This window comes from Mobula birostris, chromosome X (genome assembly GCF_030028105.1).
Source record: "Mobula birostris isolate sMobBir1 chromosome X, sMobBir1.hap1, whole genome shotgun sequence".
NCBI lineage: Eukaryota > Metazoa > Chordata > Chondrichthyes > Myliobatiformes > Myliobatidae > Mobula > Mobula birostris.
The window spans coordinates 80,516,411-80,535,232 of record NC_092402.1 but is presented as its reverse complement, the minus strand read 5'-3'; the positions used below and the strand labels follow the sequence as shown (position 1 = coordinate 80,535,232).

Here is an 18,822-nt window from a genome sequence, read left to right as displayed (position 1 = left end):
TCACACTGGAGACCGTTTCTGAAAATCTCCATTTTCGGGGGTTGAAAACGCCGTTTCAGTGTGGACGGAAGGTCAAAACGAAGAGAATAAGTTTTGTTTTCAAAATTATCCGGCGTAGTGTGGACTTAGCCTCACTCCCAGGGATGCCACATTCTATTCTCAACCTTAATTGTAGCTCCACAGTTTGATTTGGACAAGGAAAAAAGTGGATTGTTTAAACAGTAAAGAAAGTTATTGACAAAATTAAATTCAATAACTCTAAGTGAATTAAAGAATGAAGGCATAGGGCAGGTACAACCCGTAGTATGGATAATCTCCCCTCCATTTTAGATAGCAGCAGGGTGGTTCTTCAGGTACGTGGAGTCATAGATGCTTTTGGCAAGGCTCCAGGATTGTTAGTGATTTGCTGGATTTCCTGTACTCACCCAATATATGTTCTCTCAGTCACAAGTTTGAGTTGGATCTTATGTTAGTTGATTTCCACCCCAGTCCCCTCCAAATCTTGTGCCATGAGTCATAGACTTTGTGGCAGTACATAATGGAGCTTCCAATCCAAAAATGTTTCTGGATTTAATGAATTTTGGGTGCCTAATTATTTTCATCAAACCTGTTTTTTTGTTGTCAGGTATAGAAGGCAAGAGTATGCTCATAGGTGGGCTTGAATGCAGACCAAATGCTGCAGAAACTCCTGGTAATCGTAGGTCAATAGTGTCTGATGAACTTTTTTTCAGTGGTCCTCTGGACCTTTAACATTAATATTCTTTAGTAGTGCTTCTGTTGCTATTGTTATGTGGTGAGCTGATGAAGGTAAAACAGATGGAGTGGTAATCACTTTGCCACCAATGAAATTGCAGATGTAGGCATCCTTGTGGTCACTGATCTATTCTCACAAGTGACAGTGTCAGAATCAAGGATGTTGCTTTAAGATCTTGTACTTGATCATAACCAGTAAGTGCAGATGGTAAGGATGGAGAGGTACACAGTGCATGTGGAAAGGAACACTTCTCAGAAGTCATCAACTAAGACTCTTGTTCTTTCCCACAACACCTCATCTGGTCAGGCCTCATTATCCCAGTATAGGTACATAGATGCGTAGGTGTTTTGCTAAATTTAAAATTAGTATTTGGAGCAAACTTGCTGTGTATCCTATAATAACATCCTTTAGTATCTACTACTTGAGCAACTTTTGTATTATCAACATATTTGCTGATCAATCCACCTACAGTCTCATCCAAGTCATTTATTTATGACAAATAATATTTTTAGCACCAGAGGTTAGAGAAACACTCCTTGACAACTACCACCCCCCCCCCCCCATCTCCAATCAATTTTGGATCCATTTTGCCAACATACCAAGGATACCCTACTCTTCTGGACCAGCCTGCTATGTGGGACTTTGGCTAAAGTCTATGTAAACCATTTCTACTCTACCTTCAATTTTCTTAGTTCCTTGCTCAAAAAAAATTCAAATTTGAGATAGAATTCCCCCTGCCCAAAGCTATGTTGACTTTTCTAAACATTTTCACTAAACAATTTAGATCAGCATCTTCCCCTCCATCATATTTCTGAACAGTCCATGAACACCACCACGTTATTTATTTATTATGGAACTGCCTTGTAGTTTGTTGCTTCCCATCTTATCCCTGTAATTCATTTTGAATCAAGGAACAACATTGGTTATCCACCAGTATTTTGGCTCCTCACCCATGGCTAACAAAAAAAATCTCCCATAGATTCCTCATAATCAACCCCAAGACTGTTTTTGTGTGCTCTTCTTGCCATTCTAATTTATTTCTTGGGATCTCTCTTACACCCCCTACAAAACTCAAGGGACTCATTTAAAACCAAATTCCTTTAATTTTGTTTTGTTTACTAAGGTTCCCTGATCTAAACACCTTTTCTGCTTACCCATACAGGAATGTAGAACATAGAAAACCTACAGCACAATACAGGCCCTTCGGCCCACAATGCTGTGCTGAACATGTAGAAGTTACCTATAGCCCTCTATTTTTCTAAGCTCCATGTACCTATCCAGGAGTCTCTTAAAAGACCCTATAAAAGATCCAAATATACTGACTGAGTTCTTCTCATATCATTATCCTGATTTATAGTCATGTACTTTGTGTTCCTCTTTCTGAATAATGGAATCACACCAGCCATTATCTAATCTGCTGGAAAACCTTCAAGCAAGACCCTTGTCATTTTGCACCCATTTCCTTTAAAACTCTCAGTTGCAGCATATAGGTGTAGAGTTCTCAGTAATATTACTTGTAATGTTAATTGTTAAGGCTGACAAAATGGCTTCTCTGCATGTTAACTGCTGATGTAAGGGATTCTGTGTAGCAGTATGTTTGGGTTATAATTAGTGATAACAGGACTTATATTCGTTTGCTAACCAATGGAAGTCATGTTATTCTATCGGTCTGTGTGGGAACCGGAGGGAATGTGCAGTCTTTCCGTCGAGGAGGGAGACGAGGTCGGACGCAAGTCGAGGCTCTGGTCGATCACTGGGAGTGATCCCAGCCAAGGGTCGACGGGGTTTGGAGGAGATCGATGGGTGGAAAGGATACTGGATCTTGTGAGCTCGAACAAATTATTTGTGCACAGAACTGATAAATTTACTGACTTGGCGCCTTTATTTGTTTCTACTAACCCATCACCAAGAAGAAATTATAAATTAATTGCATATTGTGTCCTGTCTGATATTTTATGTTGGGGGCTTGTACCAGGGTGCATCACACAGTATACACACCGATGCGATTACAGTGCCGGCAGGGTCAAAGGCAGTTTACCCTAGATGAACGGGAGCATATTGGGGCAAAGACATTACATAGGCACCTGGTGACTTCTCTGCCATTAATTACATTATTTTTTTCATACTGGAAAACCTAAAATTTACACTATCAGATATTTTCAGGATAATTGCAGTGTTCCTTACTGAAAAACTGTGCAAAATAATGGATTTAACTTCTTGCTCATTTTCCCATTATTAATCTTCCTTTCTACTTTTCACATTTACTTACCCTCTTCCTTTTTATATGCCCATAGAAGTCTCCTGCTTTGTTTTCACAATTTTCTCCCTTTATCTTTTTGTTGTAATTTAGTAGCATGTAATTGATAGAGCAGCCAATAGCTGTTAACAATTTATTGGCATCACTTGCATTATAAAACTTGAATTATTCAATAGAATAGAATACCAGCTAGGAAGACCAAATCATAGACTATAATTCATGTTGCAGTTGAGTTAACTGATTTGGATCCTTAGTCCAAGATAAAGCAGAGATTATATTCAGATCTACCCACCCTATGGCCTCAGAGATGGGATGGATGCATATTCCCTGTACTTTACCCAAACCAGCCATTTTACTCCTTTGGTATGCAGAAGATACTGATGAAGCAGAATTACTGGAGGGAGGACTTTTAATAAATCAGTTCAGTTTTATTTAATAGCAAACAAAAGCTACATAGTACAATCAATTATGATCTTCAGAATGATAAATCACCTTCGCAGTAACACTAAAGCAGTAGATTGCCAACAATCAAGTGAGCTGATGCTCAAACCCAACAAGCTGACCAAGTCTCACTGATCAGATAAGAAAGACATTTAATTAAGTAGCACAGTGGAGGATACGATTAAAGAATTGTATTAACAGAAAAAAAGTACTCCAAATTAAAAACAAACTGAAATCAAGCATTATTTGATCTAGAAAATTGCCCAAATACACAACTCATTTGGAAATGATTTAAAAACATTAAACAATATGGTAGTATTAATGAGGGTAAGACATACCCCATTGATGGTAGGATCCTAGGAATAGACTGTTTGATCCTTGCAGATGGCAACATGGGTAAACAATGTGGCTGGGAAGTCACAGGACACTAGCCTTCATTAATCAGGGCATTCAATACAAAAATGGATGCTTATGCACCAACTTAAAACATTCCTCAGACTTTTATCTCAGTACTTGCATGCAGGTATAGGAAGGATATGATAACACTGGAGAGAGTTTTGAGGAAATTCATCAGAATGTTGCCTAGGATGCAGCTGTTCAGTTATGAGAGAAGTCAAGTCTTTTCCTTTGAAGTAGGAGATCGAGGGTACATAACTGAAGTATACAAAGTTGAGGAATGCCAACAGGTTTGATTGCAGGAAACATTCCCCCATAGAGGTGGGTAAAATTAGAGGAAATAGGTTTAGGACAAGGCAGTTTAGAGATTTAAGAGTGTATCTAGAATGCACTACCAGGGAGAGACGGGGTGGGAGAGAGTTTGAAGCTGGGTCTCTGACAGGCATAGAGGCAATGGACAAGTGGATAAGGGTTAATAGAGAAGGAGACCTACTGGTTGATGAGGACCAGTTAAGTTAAATGGGCTTTTTTTTCCTTGCTGCATGATGTTATTGTTGAATACTAGATTTTTTATCAACATTTACAGTAAGATTTAACAGTAACTATTACATGAAATGTGAGCCAGTATTCATCCTGTGCACAAACTGTGAAAAAATCTTAACATAGCTGAAAGTTTCTGTCATCTTACTGAGGCTGCTGGAATGCAGTTCTAATTCTGCATGCCAGCCAAAGACCTTGCACCAGCACATTTAGTGCCTTCATCTTTAAATCAGCATTAGCTTGAGTAAGATACTAAGTTTTAGAAATTGTAGGAAAAGACACACTAGAACTGAGCCAGGAATAGATAAAATGCACCTACCATCAACAATGAGGGAATATTAGCCTAATTAATACCTATCAAATTTTACACATGAAACTTAAAACCTCAAATTCCATTTTGTTGTGGGTCATTACTTCTATAGGATATTTCAGCATAACATCCAACCCCCAATTTAACAGCTAGCTGACACTTTGTCTTAAGCAATCGAAGTACCCTAGTTAAACTTATACCCTGTTAAAATCATCCTTGTTCTGATGAGACCCACCACGTCTAGGCAATTCAAGATGTGTGGGTCAACCAGCGAAATACTGAGGCAAGTGACTGAGGAACATCTGACACAACAGACTGTCAAAAATGTTATATAATAGCAGTTTTTTTTTAAAGAATAGACATTTACAGATCTTAGATTCCTGATATTCTTATTAAAGATGGAACAGCAGCAATTGACATCTGAAAACAACAATGGATCATTGGGTGTTGCATTTTTAGATAAAGCTAACTAGCCAATTTAATGCCAAGGGGCAATTTTAATATTGCTGGAGTCACTCGTGCCAGAAAAGATGCTGGAATACTAGTTCTAGGATGACACACTCAACTATGCCAGGTTCAAATATACAAAAAAAGGCACAGATAAAGAGATACACCAGAACCTTTCATTTGAGCATGTATAATAATATAGGCCAAACCAAACAATTATATACATCTTCTCTCCCTCACCCTACCCTCCACCATTGTCTACACTGCATTTACCAGAATTTTCAAATGTTTGTGTTTCTGTTAGATGTGATGGTTATGAACACAATCATGAACAGCATACTTAATACACAAAAAAAATTACAACTGAATTGAAAGATTTAGAAGTACATTTTTTAAAAAATCAAGCCAAGCAGGTAAGTTGTCTACTTTTGTTCTTTTGAGTTGCTTTATTTCAATGTAATGCAATTTAAAATTCAATATCTATGCAATGCACAAAAAACACAATTCAGTTCACAAAATCCCCAGAAAGCATTTTATTGCAAGCATTTAACCCACTGAAATCTAGTTCCAAGGCAGTTAGCAATCAGGATTTTGCCACCCAGAGATGCCTCATGGAGTACACGTTACCAGAAATTTCACTACTAAAAAAAATGCTAGCCAAAACTTTTTTTTGGTGAACAATTCTCAAGTTTACAAACTGAAAGATTTTGTTGCAGAGCATTAAATAGCTAGTGGTTCAGGGGCACAAAACAGGTTACAGGATGTTGAAGATCCTTTTGCGCTTCAAGAAAAGTTGGTCCCAGCGGAGCCGAGGCTGCAAAGTGCATACTTTAGCTCCTTTATTGCACATGTAGCCATTTGGGCAGCAGTGCATCTTATCTTCACAGCAAGTAGCCTGCAAAAGAATCAAATCAGATTAGTAACCCTCTAGATATTAGATTACAAAAGACAGGGTATGTGCACATCAGTTTGTTATCTTTAAAGCAAGCAATTAACTCAATTTCACCTGTCTTCAAATTCTTCTGACATTCCACCCTAGAAAAGCTACTCTGAGGCAGAATTACAGAAAGCAAGTGTGTACAAAATTACTATTGCTCTCTAGTCCAGAATGTTTTATTTCAACTTGTGCACGAGGTGTTGATGATAGTGAGTGAGCTCCAGTTATATATATTTTTAATTTTAACTATGTAAAATATCTACTGGGCTAAACACCTCAATTTTAGTGATAAACAAACCCTTAAACTTGGGTAGATACAGGATCTAGTGCTTTCTCAGCATATAGAAATATAAAACTACAGCACAACACAGGCTGTACCAAAACTGAGCACAGTACTCCCAGTGGGGCCTGACCACTCTCTGATGCTGATGAATCCACTCTTTCAATCCATGATCGAGATCTTTATTTTTCATTTTATGTGGTGTTTTTCATTTTTCATTAACTTTTTTTAAAAACACATGTGAGGTTACTTCTCAGAACTGTCTTTGGAACAGAGACCTGTACATCGCCTGGGAACCTTGTGGAATTTTCCATTTGTGACATCAAGTCAAAAAAAATTTCAGAGATTTTCAGATTTTGGAATTTCAGATAAAGAGTACTCAATCTGTACCCAATCATAGAAAAAGAAAACATAGAAAACCTACAGCACAATACGGGCCCTTCAGCCCACAAAGCTGTGCCGAACACGTCCTTACCTTAGAAATTACCTAGTGTTACCCATAGCCCTCTATTTTTCTAAGCTCCATGTCCCTATCCAGGAGTCTCTTCCCTATTGCATCCGCCTCTACTACCACTGCTGGTAGCCCATTCCACGCACTCACCACTTTCTGCGTAAAACACTTAACCCTGGCATCTCCTCTGTACCTACTTCCAAGCACCTTAAAACTGTGCCCTCTCTTGCTAGCTATTTCAGTCCTGGGAAAAAGCCTCTGACTATCTACATGATCAATGCCTCTCATCATCTTGTACACCTCTATCAGGTCACCTCTCATCCTCTGTCGCTCCAAGGAGAAAAGGCCGAGTTCACTCAACCTATTCTCATAAGGCATGCTCCCCAATCCAGATAACATCCTTGTAAATCTCCCTTTCTATGACTTCCACATCCTTCCTATAGTGAGGCGACCAGAATTGAGCACAGTACTCCAAGTGGAGTCTGACCAGGGTCCTATATAGCTGCCTCTCGGCTCTTCAACTCAATCCCATAATTGATGAAGGCCAATGCACCGTATGCCTTCTTAACCACAGAGTCAACCTGCATAGCAGCCTTGAGTGTCCTATGGACTCGGACCCCAAGATCCCTCTGATCCTCCACACTGCCAAGAGTCTTACCATTAATAATATATTCTGCCATCATATTTAACCTACCAAAATGAACCACCTCACACTTATCTGGGTTGAACTCTATTTGCCACTTCTCAACCCAGTTTTGCATCCTATCGATGTCCCGTTGTAACTTCTGAGAGCTCTCCACACTATCCACAACACCCCCAACCTTTGTGTTATCAGCAAATTTACTAACCTATCCCTCCACTTCCTCATCCAGGTCATTTATAAAAATCACGAAGAGAAGGGTCCCAGAACAGATCCCTGAGGCACACCACTGATCACTGACCTCCATGCAGAATATGACCCATCTACAACCACTCCTGTCTTCTGTGGGCAAGCCAGTTCTGGATCCACCAAGCAAGGTCCCCTTGGATCCTTACTTTCTCAATAAGCCTTGCATGGGGTACCTATCAAGTACCTTGCCTTGCTGAAATCCATATACACTACATCTACCACTCTACCTTCAATGTGTTTAGCCGCATCCTCAAAAAATTCAGTCAGGCTCGTAAGGCACGACCTGCCTTTGACAAAGCCATGCTGACTATTCCTAATCATATTATGCCTTTCCAAATGTTCATAAATCCTGCCTCTCAGGATCTTCTCCATCAACTTACCAACCACTGAAGTAAGACTCACTGGTCTGTAATTTCCTGAACTATCTCTACTCCCTCTTTTGAATAAAGGAACAGGATCTGCAAACCTCCAATCCTCTGGAACCTCCCCTGTCCCCAATGATGATGCAAAGATCATTGCCAGAGGCTCAGCAATCTCCTCACTCGCCTCCCACAGTAGCCTGGGGATACATCTCATCCGGTCCCGCAGACTTATCCAACTTGATGCTTTCCAGAAGTTCCAGCACATCCTCTTTCTTAATGTATGCTCAAGCTTTTCAATCCGCTGCAAGTCACGCCTGCAATGGCCAAGATCCTTTTTCATTGTGAATACTGAAGCAAAGTATTCATTAAGTACCTCAGCTACCTTCTCCAGTTCCATATACACTTTCCACTATTACACTTGATTCTCTCATGTCTTATCCTCTTACTCTTCACATACTTGTAGAATGCCTTGGGGTTTTCTTTAATCCTGTCCGCCAAGGCCTTCTCACGTCCCTTCTGGCTCTCCTAATTTCATTCTTAAACTCCTTCCTGCTAGCCTTTAATCTTCTAGATCTCTATCATTACCTAGTTTTTTTTTGAAACTTTCTTGACTAGATGTTCAACAGCCTTTGTACACCACGGTTCCTGTACTCTACCATCCTTTCCCCGTCTCACTGGAACGTACCGATGCAGAACGCCACGCAAGTATCCCCTGAACATTTGCCACATTTCTGCCGTACATTTCCCTGAAAACATCTGTTCCCAATTTATGCTTCCAAGTTCCTGCCTGATAGCTTTATATTTCCCCTTATTCCAATTAAACGTTTTCCTAACTTGTCTGATCCTATCCCTCTCCAATGTTGTGGTAAAGGAGATAGAATTGTGATCACTATCTCCAAAATGCTCTCCCACTGAGAGATCTGACACCTGACCAGGTTCGTTTCCCAATACCAGATCAAGTACAGCCTCTGCTCTTGTAGGCTTACCTACATATTGCACCAGGAAACCTTCCTGAACACACCTAACAAACTTCACCCCATCCAAACCCCTCACTCTAGGGAGATGCTAATCAATACTTGGAAAATTAAAATCTCCCACCACAACAACCGTGTTATTACACCTTTCCAGAATCTGTCTTCCCTATCTGTTCCTTGATGCCCCTGTTACTATTGGGTGGTCTATTAAAAACACCCAGTGGAGTTACTGACCCCTTCCTATTCCTAATTTCCACCCACAGAGACTCAGTAGACAATCCCTCCATGACTTCCTCCTTTTCTACAGCCGTGACACTATCTCTGATCAGCAGTGCCACGCCCCCACCCCTTTTACCTCCCTCCCTGTCCTTTCTGAAACATCTGAAGCCTGGCACTCGAACTAACCATTCCTGCCCCTGAACCATCCAAGTCTCTGTAATGGCCACAACATCATAGCTCCAAGTACTGATCCACGCCCTAAGCTCATCCTCTTTACTCATGATGCTTCTTGCATTAAAATAGACAAATCTCAAACCACTGGTCTGAGTGCGTCCCTTCTCTATCACCTGCCTATCTTCCCTCTTGCACTGTCTCCAAGCTTTCTCTATGTGAGCCAATCGTCTCTTCAGTTTGGTTCCCACCCCCCAGCAATTCTAGTTTAAACTCTCCCCAATATCCTTAGCAAACCTCCCTGCCAGGATATTGGTCCCCCTCGGATTCAAGTGCAACCCATTCTTTTTGTACAGGTCACACCTGCCCCAGGTGAGCCACAGGGCCAGACTCTGAGCCAGAGGCGCGGCCACTGTTGCTTCTCCCAGGTAGGCCAACCACCACCCCCCAACCCAACAGTAGTCAAACAGGAGTACTTATTGTTAAGGGGGACAGCCATAAGGGTATTCTCTAGATTCTGCTTCTCGTCCTTCCCTCTCCTGACTGTTACCCGTCTCCCGTATCCCCAGTGTGACTACTTGCCTATAACTCCTCTCTATCGCCTCCTCACTCTTCCTGACCAGACGGAAGTCATCGAGCTGCATCTCCAGTTCCCTAACACGCTCCTCAAGGAGCTGCAGCTTGACGCACCTGGTGCAGATGTGGCCGTCCGGGAGGCTGGGAGTCTCCTGGATTTCCCACATCTGACATCCAGCACAGAACACCAGCATCACAGACATACTTCCTGGTTCTATTCCTCACAGGTAACTTACCTCGGCTTGACCCATTATTGCCAAAGCCCTACCACTCTGCCTCCGATCACTCCGTCGATGACTGCTCCACTAAGCAGCATCTCCATTTTATGCCTTTTATGCCGTATATGACAAATAAACTCCTCTCCAGCTTCCAGCCGGGTATAGATATCGATTTTACCTGACATTTCCATAGCAAACTCATCTTCATCAGGGATGACACCTGGACATGTCTAGTCCAGTGGTATTTATACCCCCATTGTCCGTCCATCCTAATTGGTTAGTCCTCATCCAATCAGGCTCCCACTGTCCCACCTTGTTTATAGTTGAATTCCAGTTCTTGTGTAGAGTGAGGCATTCGTCTTTGCTAAAATTCTTTTCCTCTAGTTTTATTTCAATGGCTTCCTTCACCATCACGCCTCCCAACATAAAGTGGTTCTTTCTGCTTTGATAACCATATAAACTCTATTTTGGACCCAGAGCACTTCCACGAGGAAATATGATTATGCACAACATTCCTCCAGAATGGCTACAAGGTAAAGGAAATCAATCACACCCTTAAAGGGACAACAGAAAGCAGGAAACCTAACAACTCGTCGCTACCACCTGTTTTCCCTATACATTTCCACGATTTGTGGAAGGATCACCAGGATACTGAAATATCAGATTAATACCATCCACAAACCCATAAGGAAGCTCAAATCACAGCTTATGCGGGTCAAAGATAACCTAGGACTTAGGACAGCTGGCATTTACAGGATTCCCTGTGAAAGTGGAGCAGCATATAATCGACCAGATGGGGCGCACAATGGAAACCCACATCAAAGATCACAGGTGTCTCTTTGGATTGCCCAGAGAAATTGGCAGTAGCAGAACACTGCATTTGCAATGGCCATAGGATTGACTTCGGCACCAAACTACTGTGCCGTGCCTGGTGAAGGAAGCCATTGAAATAAAACTAGAAGAAAAGAATTTTAACCAAGATCAAGGCCTTGCTCCAAATAAGAACTGGAATTCAACTAACAAGGTGGGACAGTGGGAACCTGATTGGATGTGGACTAACCAATCAGGAGGGATGGACAACAGGGGTATATATACCACTGGACTAGACATGCCCAGGCATCATCCCTGATGAAGATGCCAGAGTTTATCAGAAATGTTGGTTAAAATTGATACCTGTACCCGGCTGGAAGCCCAAGAAGATTTTATTCATTAGGTCAATAGGTTTTACACTTTGAACTGTTCACTTTTACAAGTATAATGCCTTCTCATTCAATTGCTTTATTTCCATATCGTGATCCAAGCCAAGTATTGGAATGGATCTCTTATAATTAATTTGTTCATAGCATGTCTGATACTGCCAATGCCAGTTATTACTCATCTTCAGCCTACTTAAAGTCAAATGTCACACACTTAAAAATCTGAATCATATTTGTTCCCATGAGATCACTGGCACATATCTGCCAAATGATAGTTGGCATATGAAGGGCTTCTAGGAAAGATGGTCATTTGCTTCTCAAATTTAATTTTGCACTGATCACAATTGCTGACTGCCAGAGCAAAAATGGACCACCTCCAACCACTGGCTCACTGAGGGTAAAAAGATAAAATGCCAATCAAATATCTCACATTGTTTAAATCCAGTTAATTTAGTAGATGTATTGCAGGATTCTTCATTAATAAAGATTTCTAAGAACTGGGAGGAAAAGCACCCGAAGTTATTACATCCACAAATACATACTTTTACTGATAAAGACACTAGCAGTGAAACCTTTCCCAGGGTGTTAATGTAATGGTTTCTCTGTAGTAGCAGTGTTGGGATTAAGACTAGAGATAACGGGGGCTTTGGAATGTGCAGCATCCAGTGAGGGGAGTGGTTTTCTTTCTTGTGTGCCCAAGAGTGAGGGATTAGAGGGCTTTTGGTTTGCCAGAAGATGGAGAGAGATGAGAAAATGGAGAGGTCGTAGACGGCAGGACTGAGTGGATGTGGAATGGAGTCGGGAGTCGACGACGCCCTGGGGAAAATCGATGGAGAACAAATGGACGGGAAAATCGTAAGCTCCAACTTTATATACAAATTAGACTGTTTCATTAAAATGGGCCCTTTTTCTTTTTGTTTTCTTTACTAGCCCTCTAGTCCAATTGAGAATTATAAAGCTCAGTCGTTTAATTGCATATGATGTACTGTTTTTTATTTCGTGGTACTGATTTGTACAGGGGAAAACATCACGCAGCATCCACACAAACCAGATTTCACCAATTTGGCAGAGGCAGCGACTGCCTTCCTCAGACTAACGCAGCCTACCGAATCTGGGGGTTACAACACTTCAATGTTTTAATTATTCTCTCCCTGAAATAGAATCTGTAGTAGAAATCAGTAACTTGAACACTAATTACAAGATACATTATTATCTCAATCTTTCACATTACAGATCTCATCAAATTCAAATATAAATTTGAGGATAACTGAAGAGCTGCAGAGTTTAAATTTATTAGCACATGTCTCACCAGGCCAGAGAATGACAAACACCTTCAAGATGATGTCAAAGTAAGCCAAAGAACAATTTCTCGACTCACTGTGAACACTTATGTTGAAGAATTTGCTTTATATAACTTCACATTGTTACTTTTACTGCACTAATGGCAGGATATATTTTAAAGCAGCTCAGAGCAGTACTTGTTAGCAGCAATTTAAATAGGGAAGAGAGTGCATGTGCAATACAGCTTAACTTTATTATAGCATTATTCACTGATGCTGGTCAATTTAAGTACATGAACCTAATAGATGCAGTCTTCTCACCAGCTATGTTAGATCAGTATCCCCAGCAACAATCCAGCTCAGTTTAGACCTGGTCAGTGTTGACGTGTCTTACAGTCTTACAACTGTCAACCTGCAGACACCACACAATTGCTGAAGTACTTACTTCTTTGTAAGGACAGCAAGCCCATTTGCCTGAGGCATTCTTACAGCAAGTGGCTGGAGAAGGACACTGGACCATAGCATCACATTGTACATCAGAGGACAGAGACTCTTCGACATGCCGGAGTGCCAAGATACTTTGCTTTTCACAGGTCTTGGCTGTCAAATTACAGGTGTAGCCATTTGGACAGCAGTGCTTGTGATCCTCACAGCATACCGCCTAAAAAAAATAAGAAAATCAACAGCATCACTTCACACTGCAAAGGTTTTTCGCCTCTTTAAGCAAGGGAACAGAAGCTTTTTAGCAAAACCAGTTCTCAAACACAGCAAATTATAAAGTCCAAAAGGGTGGTGAAGTAGGTGTCTTAGGGAAGGTGGCAACAAAACAGTTTGAATGTTTATGGCATCAGTACCTTCCAGCACAAGTAGGATACAGACAAAATAACATGGTTCTTTTACTTATTTACATAGATTAACCCACTTCAGTTATTTAATGGGACTCAATCTTGCTTCTTAGATATTTTCAGTTAAACTTTGCATCCAAGTGCCGTCTGCAGGCCGTGGCAATTGGAGAGCACCAGTACTTGTATTCTGACAGTCAGTCTGTCCTATTGGAAAATCTTGGGCTTAGGAGACAAAAATTCATTTGTCCTGCTTCTCGTCACCAAGACATTAACAAGTACATTAATATCAAACAGCTATTCAAGAGATCCAGCAGCCGAAGCAATCAGACTATAGGGCTTACAAGTAAAAGTTTAGGGGTAAAAATCAAACCACACAGATAATATCCGAGATGTATCATTAGTTTCAAAACCAAAGGGTATAAGTGTACACGCCATTCACAAGAATTCTTAAGAAATGTGCTTTCTTTCTAAAGGCACAAAGTAAATATCAAAAATGCTTCATTTTATACACTATAACAGACATATCACTTTTCCACAAATTGGGAACACGTTATCGTTCTCTTGGCTGTCCAGTCAAAGTACAGACGTATGTGTCCTGGCAATAAAAAGGCAGAGAAACTGGCATGAACTTTTGCCTTCCCCACTGCTGCACCAGGATTGTGATAAGCCCTTTCCTACCTCATTGCTAGATGTAACTGTGCTAGTTGTTTAGTGTGAAATCCTGTCTTCGATTTGCTTGAACCCAGCAATGAATCCCCCAACAGATCAGTGCTGAAAAGCTGAATTGAGACCATTAGACATCGAAGATGAATTGGGCCATTTGGCCCCTCTGGTCCGCTCTGCCATTCCATCGCAGCTAATTTATCATCCCTGTCAATGCCATGCTCCTGCCTTCTCCCCATAACCTTTGTCTCCCTTACTAATCAAGACTATAAGATATAGGAGCAGAAGTAGGCCACTCGACCAATCGAGTCAGCTCTGCCATTTAATCATCCAATTCTTCCAGTCATCCCCTACTCCCCTGCCTTCTCCCCGTACCCTTTGATGCCCTGGCTGATCATGAACCTATCTATCTCTGCACCCAATGACTTGGCCTCCCACAGCCGCTCGTGGCAACAAATTCCACAGATTTACCACTCTGACTAAAGTAATTTCTCCGCATCTCAGTTCTAAGAGGATGTCCTTCAATCCCAAAGTTGTGCCCTCTTGTCCTAGACTCCCCTACCATTGGAAATAACTTTGCCATATCTAATCTCTTCAGGCCTTTTAACATTCAGAATGTTTCTATGCGATCCCCCCTCATCCTCCTGAACTCCAGGGAATACAGCCCAAGAGCTGCCAGACGTTCCACAGTAACCCTTTCATTACTGGAATCATTCTCGTGAATCTTCTCTGAACTCTCTCCAATGTCAGTATATCCCTTCTACAGACATGCCACCTCTCCCAGAAGTTCCGGGAGTCTCCCACAAATTAATAGTGGCTCCCTGATGCCCGCAAATTATATACAACGTCCCGGAAATTGATTTTTTTGACAGCGAGCGGGAGACCACGAGAGAGAGAGAGCAAGAAAGCAAGCGCGCGAGAGCGAGAAAGCGAGCGCGAGTGAGAGCAACGAGCGAGAGCGCACGCGCGATAGCGAGCGAGAGTTCCAAAGTCAGAGTGGCAGTGTGTTCCAAAAAAAGAAAATATAAAACGTACGTCACCCCAGACTACACTAAAGTGTACCCCTCCCTAATAGGGGTCAAAAATAATGACGGTGTTGCTTGCTGCACTGTTTGCAACAGTGACTTCTCTATTGCCCATGGTGGGTTAAGACTATAAAAGACATGTTGAGGTGAGTTTAACAGGTGTCATTCATTCATTAGCATAGCTAACGTTATTTAAACTAGCTGGCTAGCTGCTAAGGAGCTACTCTATTGCAGACATCCCACCTCTCCTGGAAGTTCCGGGAGTCTCCCGCAAATTGATGGTGCTACCGCCCTGAATGAGTTTTTGCAGGGTGGGATGTCTGCTTCTAAAATAAGGAGCCCAAAACTGCACACAATACTCCAAGTGTGGTCTCATGAGTGCCTTATAGAGCCTCAGCATCATATCCCTGCTCTTATATTCTATACCTCTAGAAATGAATGCCAACATTGCATTTGCCTTCTTCACCACCAACTCAACCTGGAGGTTAACCTTTAGGGTATCCTGCACAAGGACTCCCAAATCCCTTTGCATCTCTAAATTTTGAATTCTCTCCCCAGCTAAATAATCATCTGCCCATTTATTTCTTCCACCAAAGTGCATGACCATACACTTGCCAACATTGTATTTCATTTGCCACTTCTTTGCCCATTCCCCTAAACTATCTAAGTCTCTCTGCAGACGCTGTTTCCTCAACACTACCCTCTCCTCCACCTATCTTTGTATCCTCGGCAAATTTATCCACAAGTCCATTAATCCCATAGCCCAAATCATTGACATACATCGTAAAAAGCAGCGGTCCCAACACCAACTCCCGTGGAACTCCACTGGTAACCGGCAACCAGCCAGAATAGGATCCTTTTATTCCCACACTCTGTTTCCTGCTGACCAGCCAATGCTCTGCCCATGCTACCCTGTGATTCCATGGGCTCTTGTCTTGCTAAACAGCCTCATGTGCAGCACCCTGTCAAAGGCCTTCTGAAAATCCAAGTACACCACGTCTACTGCATCTCCTTTGTCTACCCTGCTTGTAATTTCCTCAAAAAATCTGCAGGAGGTTAGTCAGGCAGGATTTTCCTTTCAGGAACCCATGCTGGCTTTGGCCTATCTTGTCATGTGCCTCCAAGTACTCTGTAATCTCATCCCTAACACTCGATTTCAACAACATTGATGTCAGGCTAACAGGTCTATAGTTTCCTTTTTGCTGCCTCCCACCCTTCTTAAATAGCAGAGTAACATTTGCAGGTTGATAGGTTCTTGGTTAGTCAAGGCATCAAAGGTTACAGGGAGAAGGCATGAAAACGGCATCAAGAGGGATAATAAATCAGCCATGATGGAATGGCAGATAGACTCCATGGGCCAAATGGCCCAATTTTGCTCCCATGTCTTAATGCCCAGAGCCAAACGCTCCTCATATGATAACCCTTTCATTCCCGGGATCATTCTCGTAAATCTCCTCTGAACCTTCTCCAATGCCAGTACACAGTTTCTTACACAAGGGACCCAAAACTGCTCACAATACTCCAAGCGTGGCCTGACCAATGCTTTATAAAGCCTCAACATTGCATCATTGACTTAGATGAGGGAATTAAATGCAGCATCTCCAAGTTTGCGGATAACACAAAGCTGGGCGGCAGTGTTAGCTGTGAGGAGGATGCTAAGAGGATGCAGGGTGACTTGGATAGGTTAGGTGAGTGGGCAAATTCATGGCAGATGCAATTTAATGTGGATAAATGTGAAGTTATCCACTTTGGTGGCAAAAACAGGAAAACAGATCATCATCTGAATGGTGGCCGATTAGGAAAAGGGGAGGTGCAACAAGACCTGGGTGTCATTATACACCAGTCATTGAAAGTGGGCATGCAGGTACAGCAGGCAGTGAAAAAGGTGAATGGTATGCTGGCATTCATAGCAAGAGGATTCTAGTACAGGAGCAGGGAGGTACTACTGCAGTTGTACAAGGCCTTGGTGAGACCACACCTGGAGTATTGTGTGCAGGTTTGGTCCCCTAATCTGAGGAAAGACATCCTTGCCATAGAGGGAGTACAAAGAAGGTTCACCAGATTGATGCCTGGGATGGCAGGACTTTCATATGATGAAAGACTGGATGAACTAGGCTTATACTCGTTGGAATTTAGAAGATTGAGGGGGGATCTTATTGAAACGTATAAAATTCTAAAGGGATTGGACAGGCTAGATGCAGGAAGATTGTTCCCGATGTTGGGGAAGTCCAGAACGAGGGGTCACAGTTTGAGGATAAAAGGGAAGCCTTTTAGGACCGAGATGAGGAAAAACTTCTTCACACAGAGAGTGGTGAATCTGTGGAATTCTCTGCCACAGGAAACAGCTGAGGCCAGTTCATTGGCTATATTTAAGAGGGAGTTAGATATGGCCCTTGTGGCTACACTGATCAGGGGGTATGGAGGGAAGGCTGGGGCGGCATTCTGAGTTGGATGATCAGTCATGATCATAATAAATGGCGGTGCAGGCTCGAAGGGCTGAATGGCCTACTCCTGCACCTATTTTCTATGTTTCTATCATTGGTCTTATATTCCAGTGAGCTTGATTAGCTTCTAAAGTGTCTAGCTGTTCTGCATGAACGCAAAAGCCAAAACAAGTGGACTTGGTAATAGGGACAGCTAATGGAACGTGTGTCCTCATTTCAAGAGAATTGGAGCATAAAAGTAAGGAAAGCTAATAGCAAAACATCTGGAGTACTGCAGCAATCCTGCTGTTATTTAAGAACATATTTCATTGAGGATTTCTCAAAGACCACTGGGACAATGCTGTCAGGGTGAAATAATCCTGTAACAAGTTGATAACTCAATAAAGAATGAGGCAACCCTATCAAACTGCAAGGTTCTTAGACTAGCTTGGGGTAAATGCTGAGATGGCATTTTCTCTCATGAACAGGTCAGAACCAGAGAGCATGGTCTTAAAATAGGGGTACACATTTAACATCCTTCCCTGAGGCCTACATGTCCTCAGAACTCCTTGTCAGAGCTGTGGGAGCTGAATCAATATTCAAAACAGATGCAAATAGACTTGTGGAAAGGTAAATGAGCTTGATCCTACTAAACAGTGAAGCACATTTGAGTGTTGAATGGCCAACTCCCACTTCTACTAAAGGAGTTAGAGCCTAGGACAGGCCACAAATCCAATCAAGGAGATGCAAGACTGCAGATGCTAGAAAATTCACGTCTACAAATCCAAACAGTTGATAATTTCTGACTGGTGTTAAAATACGAGCATTCTTAATGGAATGACAGCTGTGGATTTTTAGATGACTAACTTGTATTTTGAAAAGCATGAAATGAGAACAAGTTAAACCTGTTACTTCCTACATTAACTGGTTTTACCTCCATTTGTAGCATTTTATTATCCTGCAAGAAAACCCATTACAATTTACAGGTGGCACTGTACCTTGTCATTCCAAATGAACAGCTCCATTTCAAACTAAATTCTAATCGTGTTTAGCATCTCTATATGCAAAATAAAAACTGAGCTAGATTCATTAACTTCTGTCCAACATCTTCAACTTTCTCAACCTTTATTCACTTTATAAACAATATGAAGGAAACAAGCAAGACATT

At 41.7% G+C, this 18,822-nt stretch overlaps 1 protein-coding gene across 2 annotated transcripts in view; it reads right to left on the bottom strand.

Moving 5' to 3' along the window:
* Positions 1-3,418: 3,418 nt before the first annotated feature.
* LOC140191912 (progranulin-like) overlaps positions 3,419-18,822 on the bottom strand; it is a 78,516-nt gene continuing 63,112 nt past the window's right edge. For both annotated transcript variants that reach the window (XM_072249773.1, XM_072249774.1), the window contains 2 exons: positions 13,144-13,359; positions 3,419-6,040 (listed from right to left, as the gene is read on the bottom strand). In XM_072249773.1, coding sequence (XP_072105874.1) covers positions 5,900-6,040; positions 13,144-13,359 — 357 coding nt within the window. In that variant the 3' untranslated portion in view covers positions 3,419-5,899. The remainder of the gene's footprint in view (positions 6,041-13,143; positions 13,360-18,822) is intronic.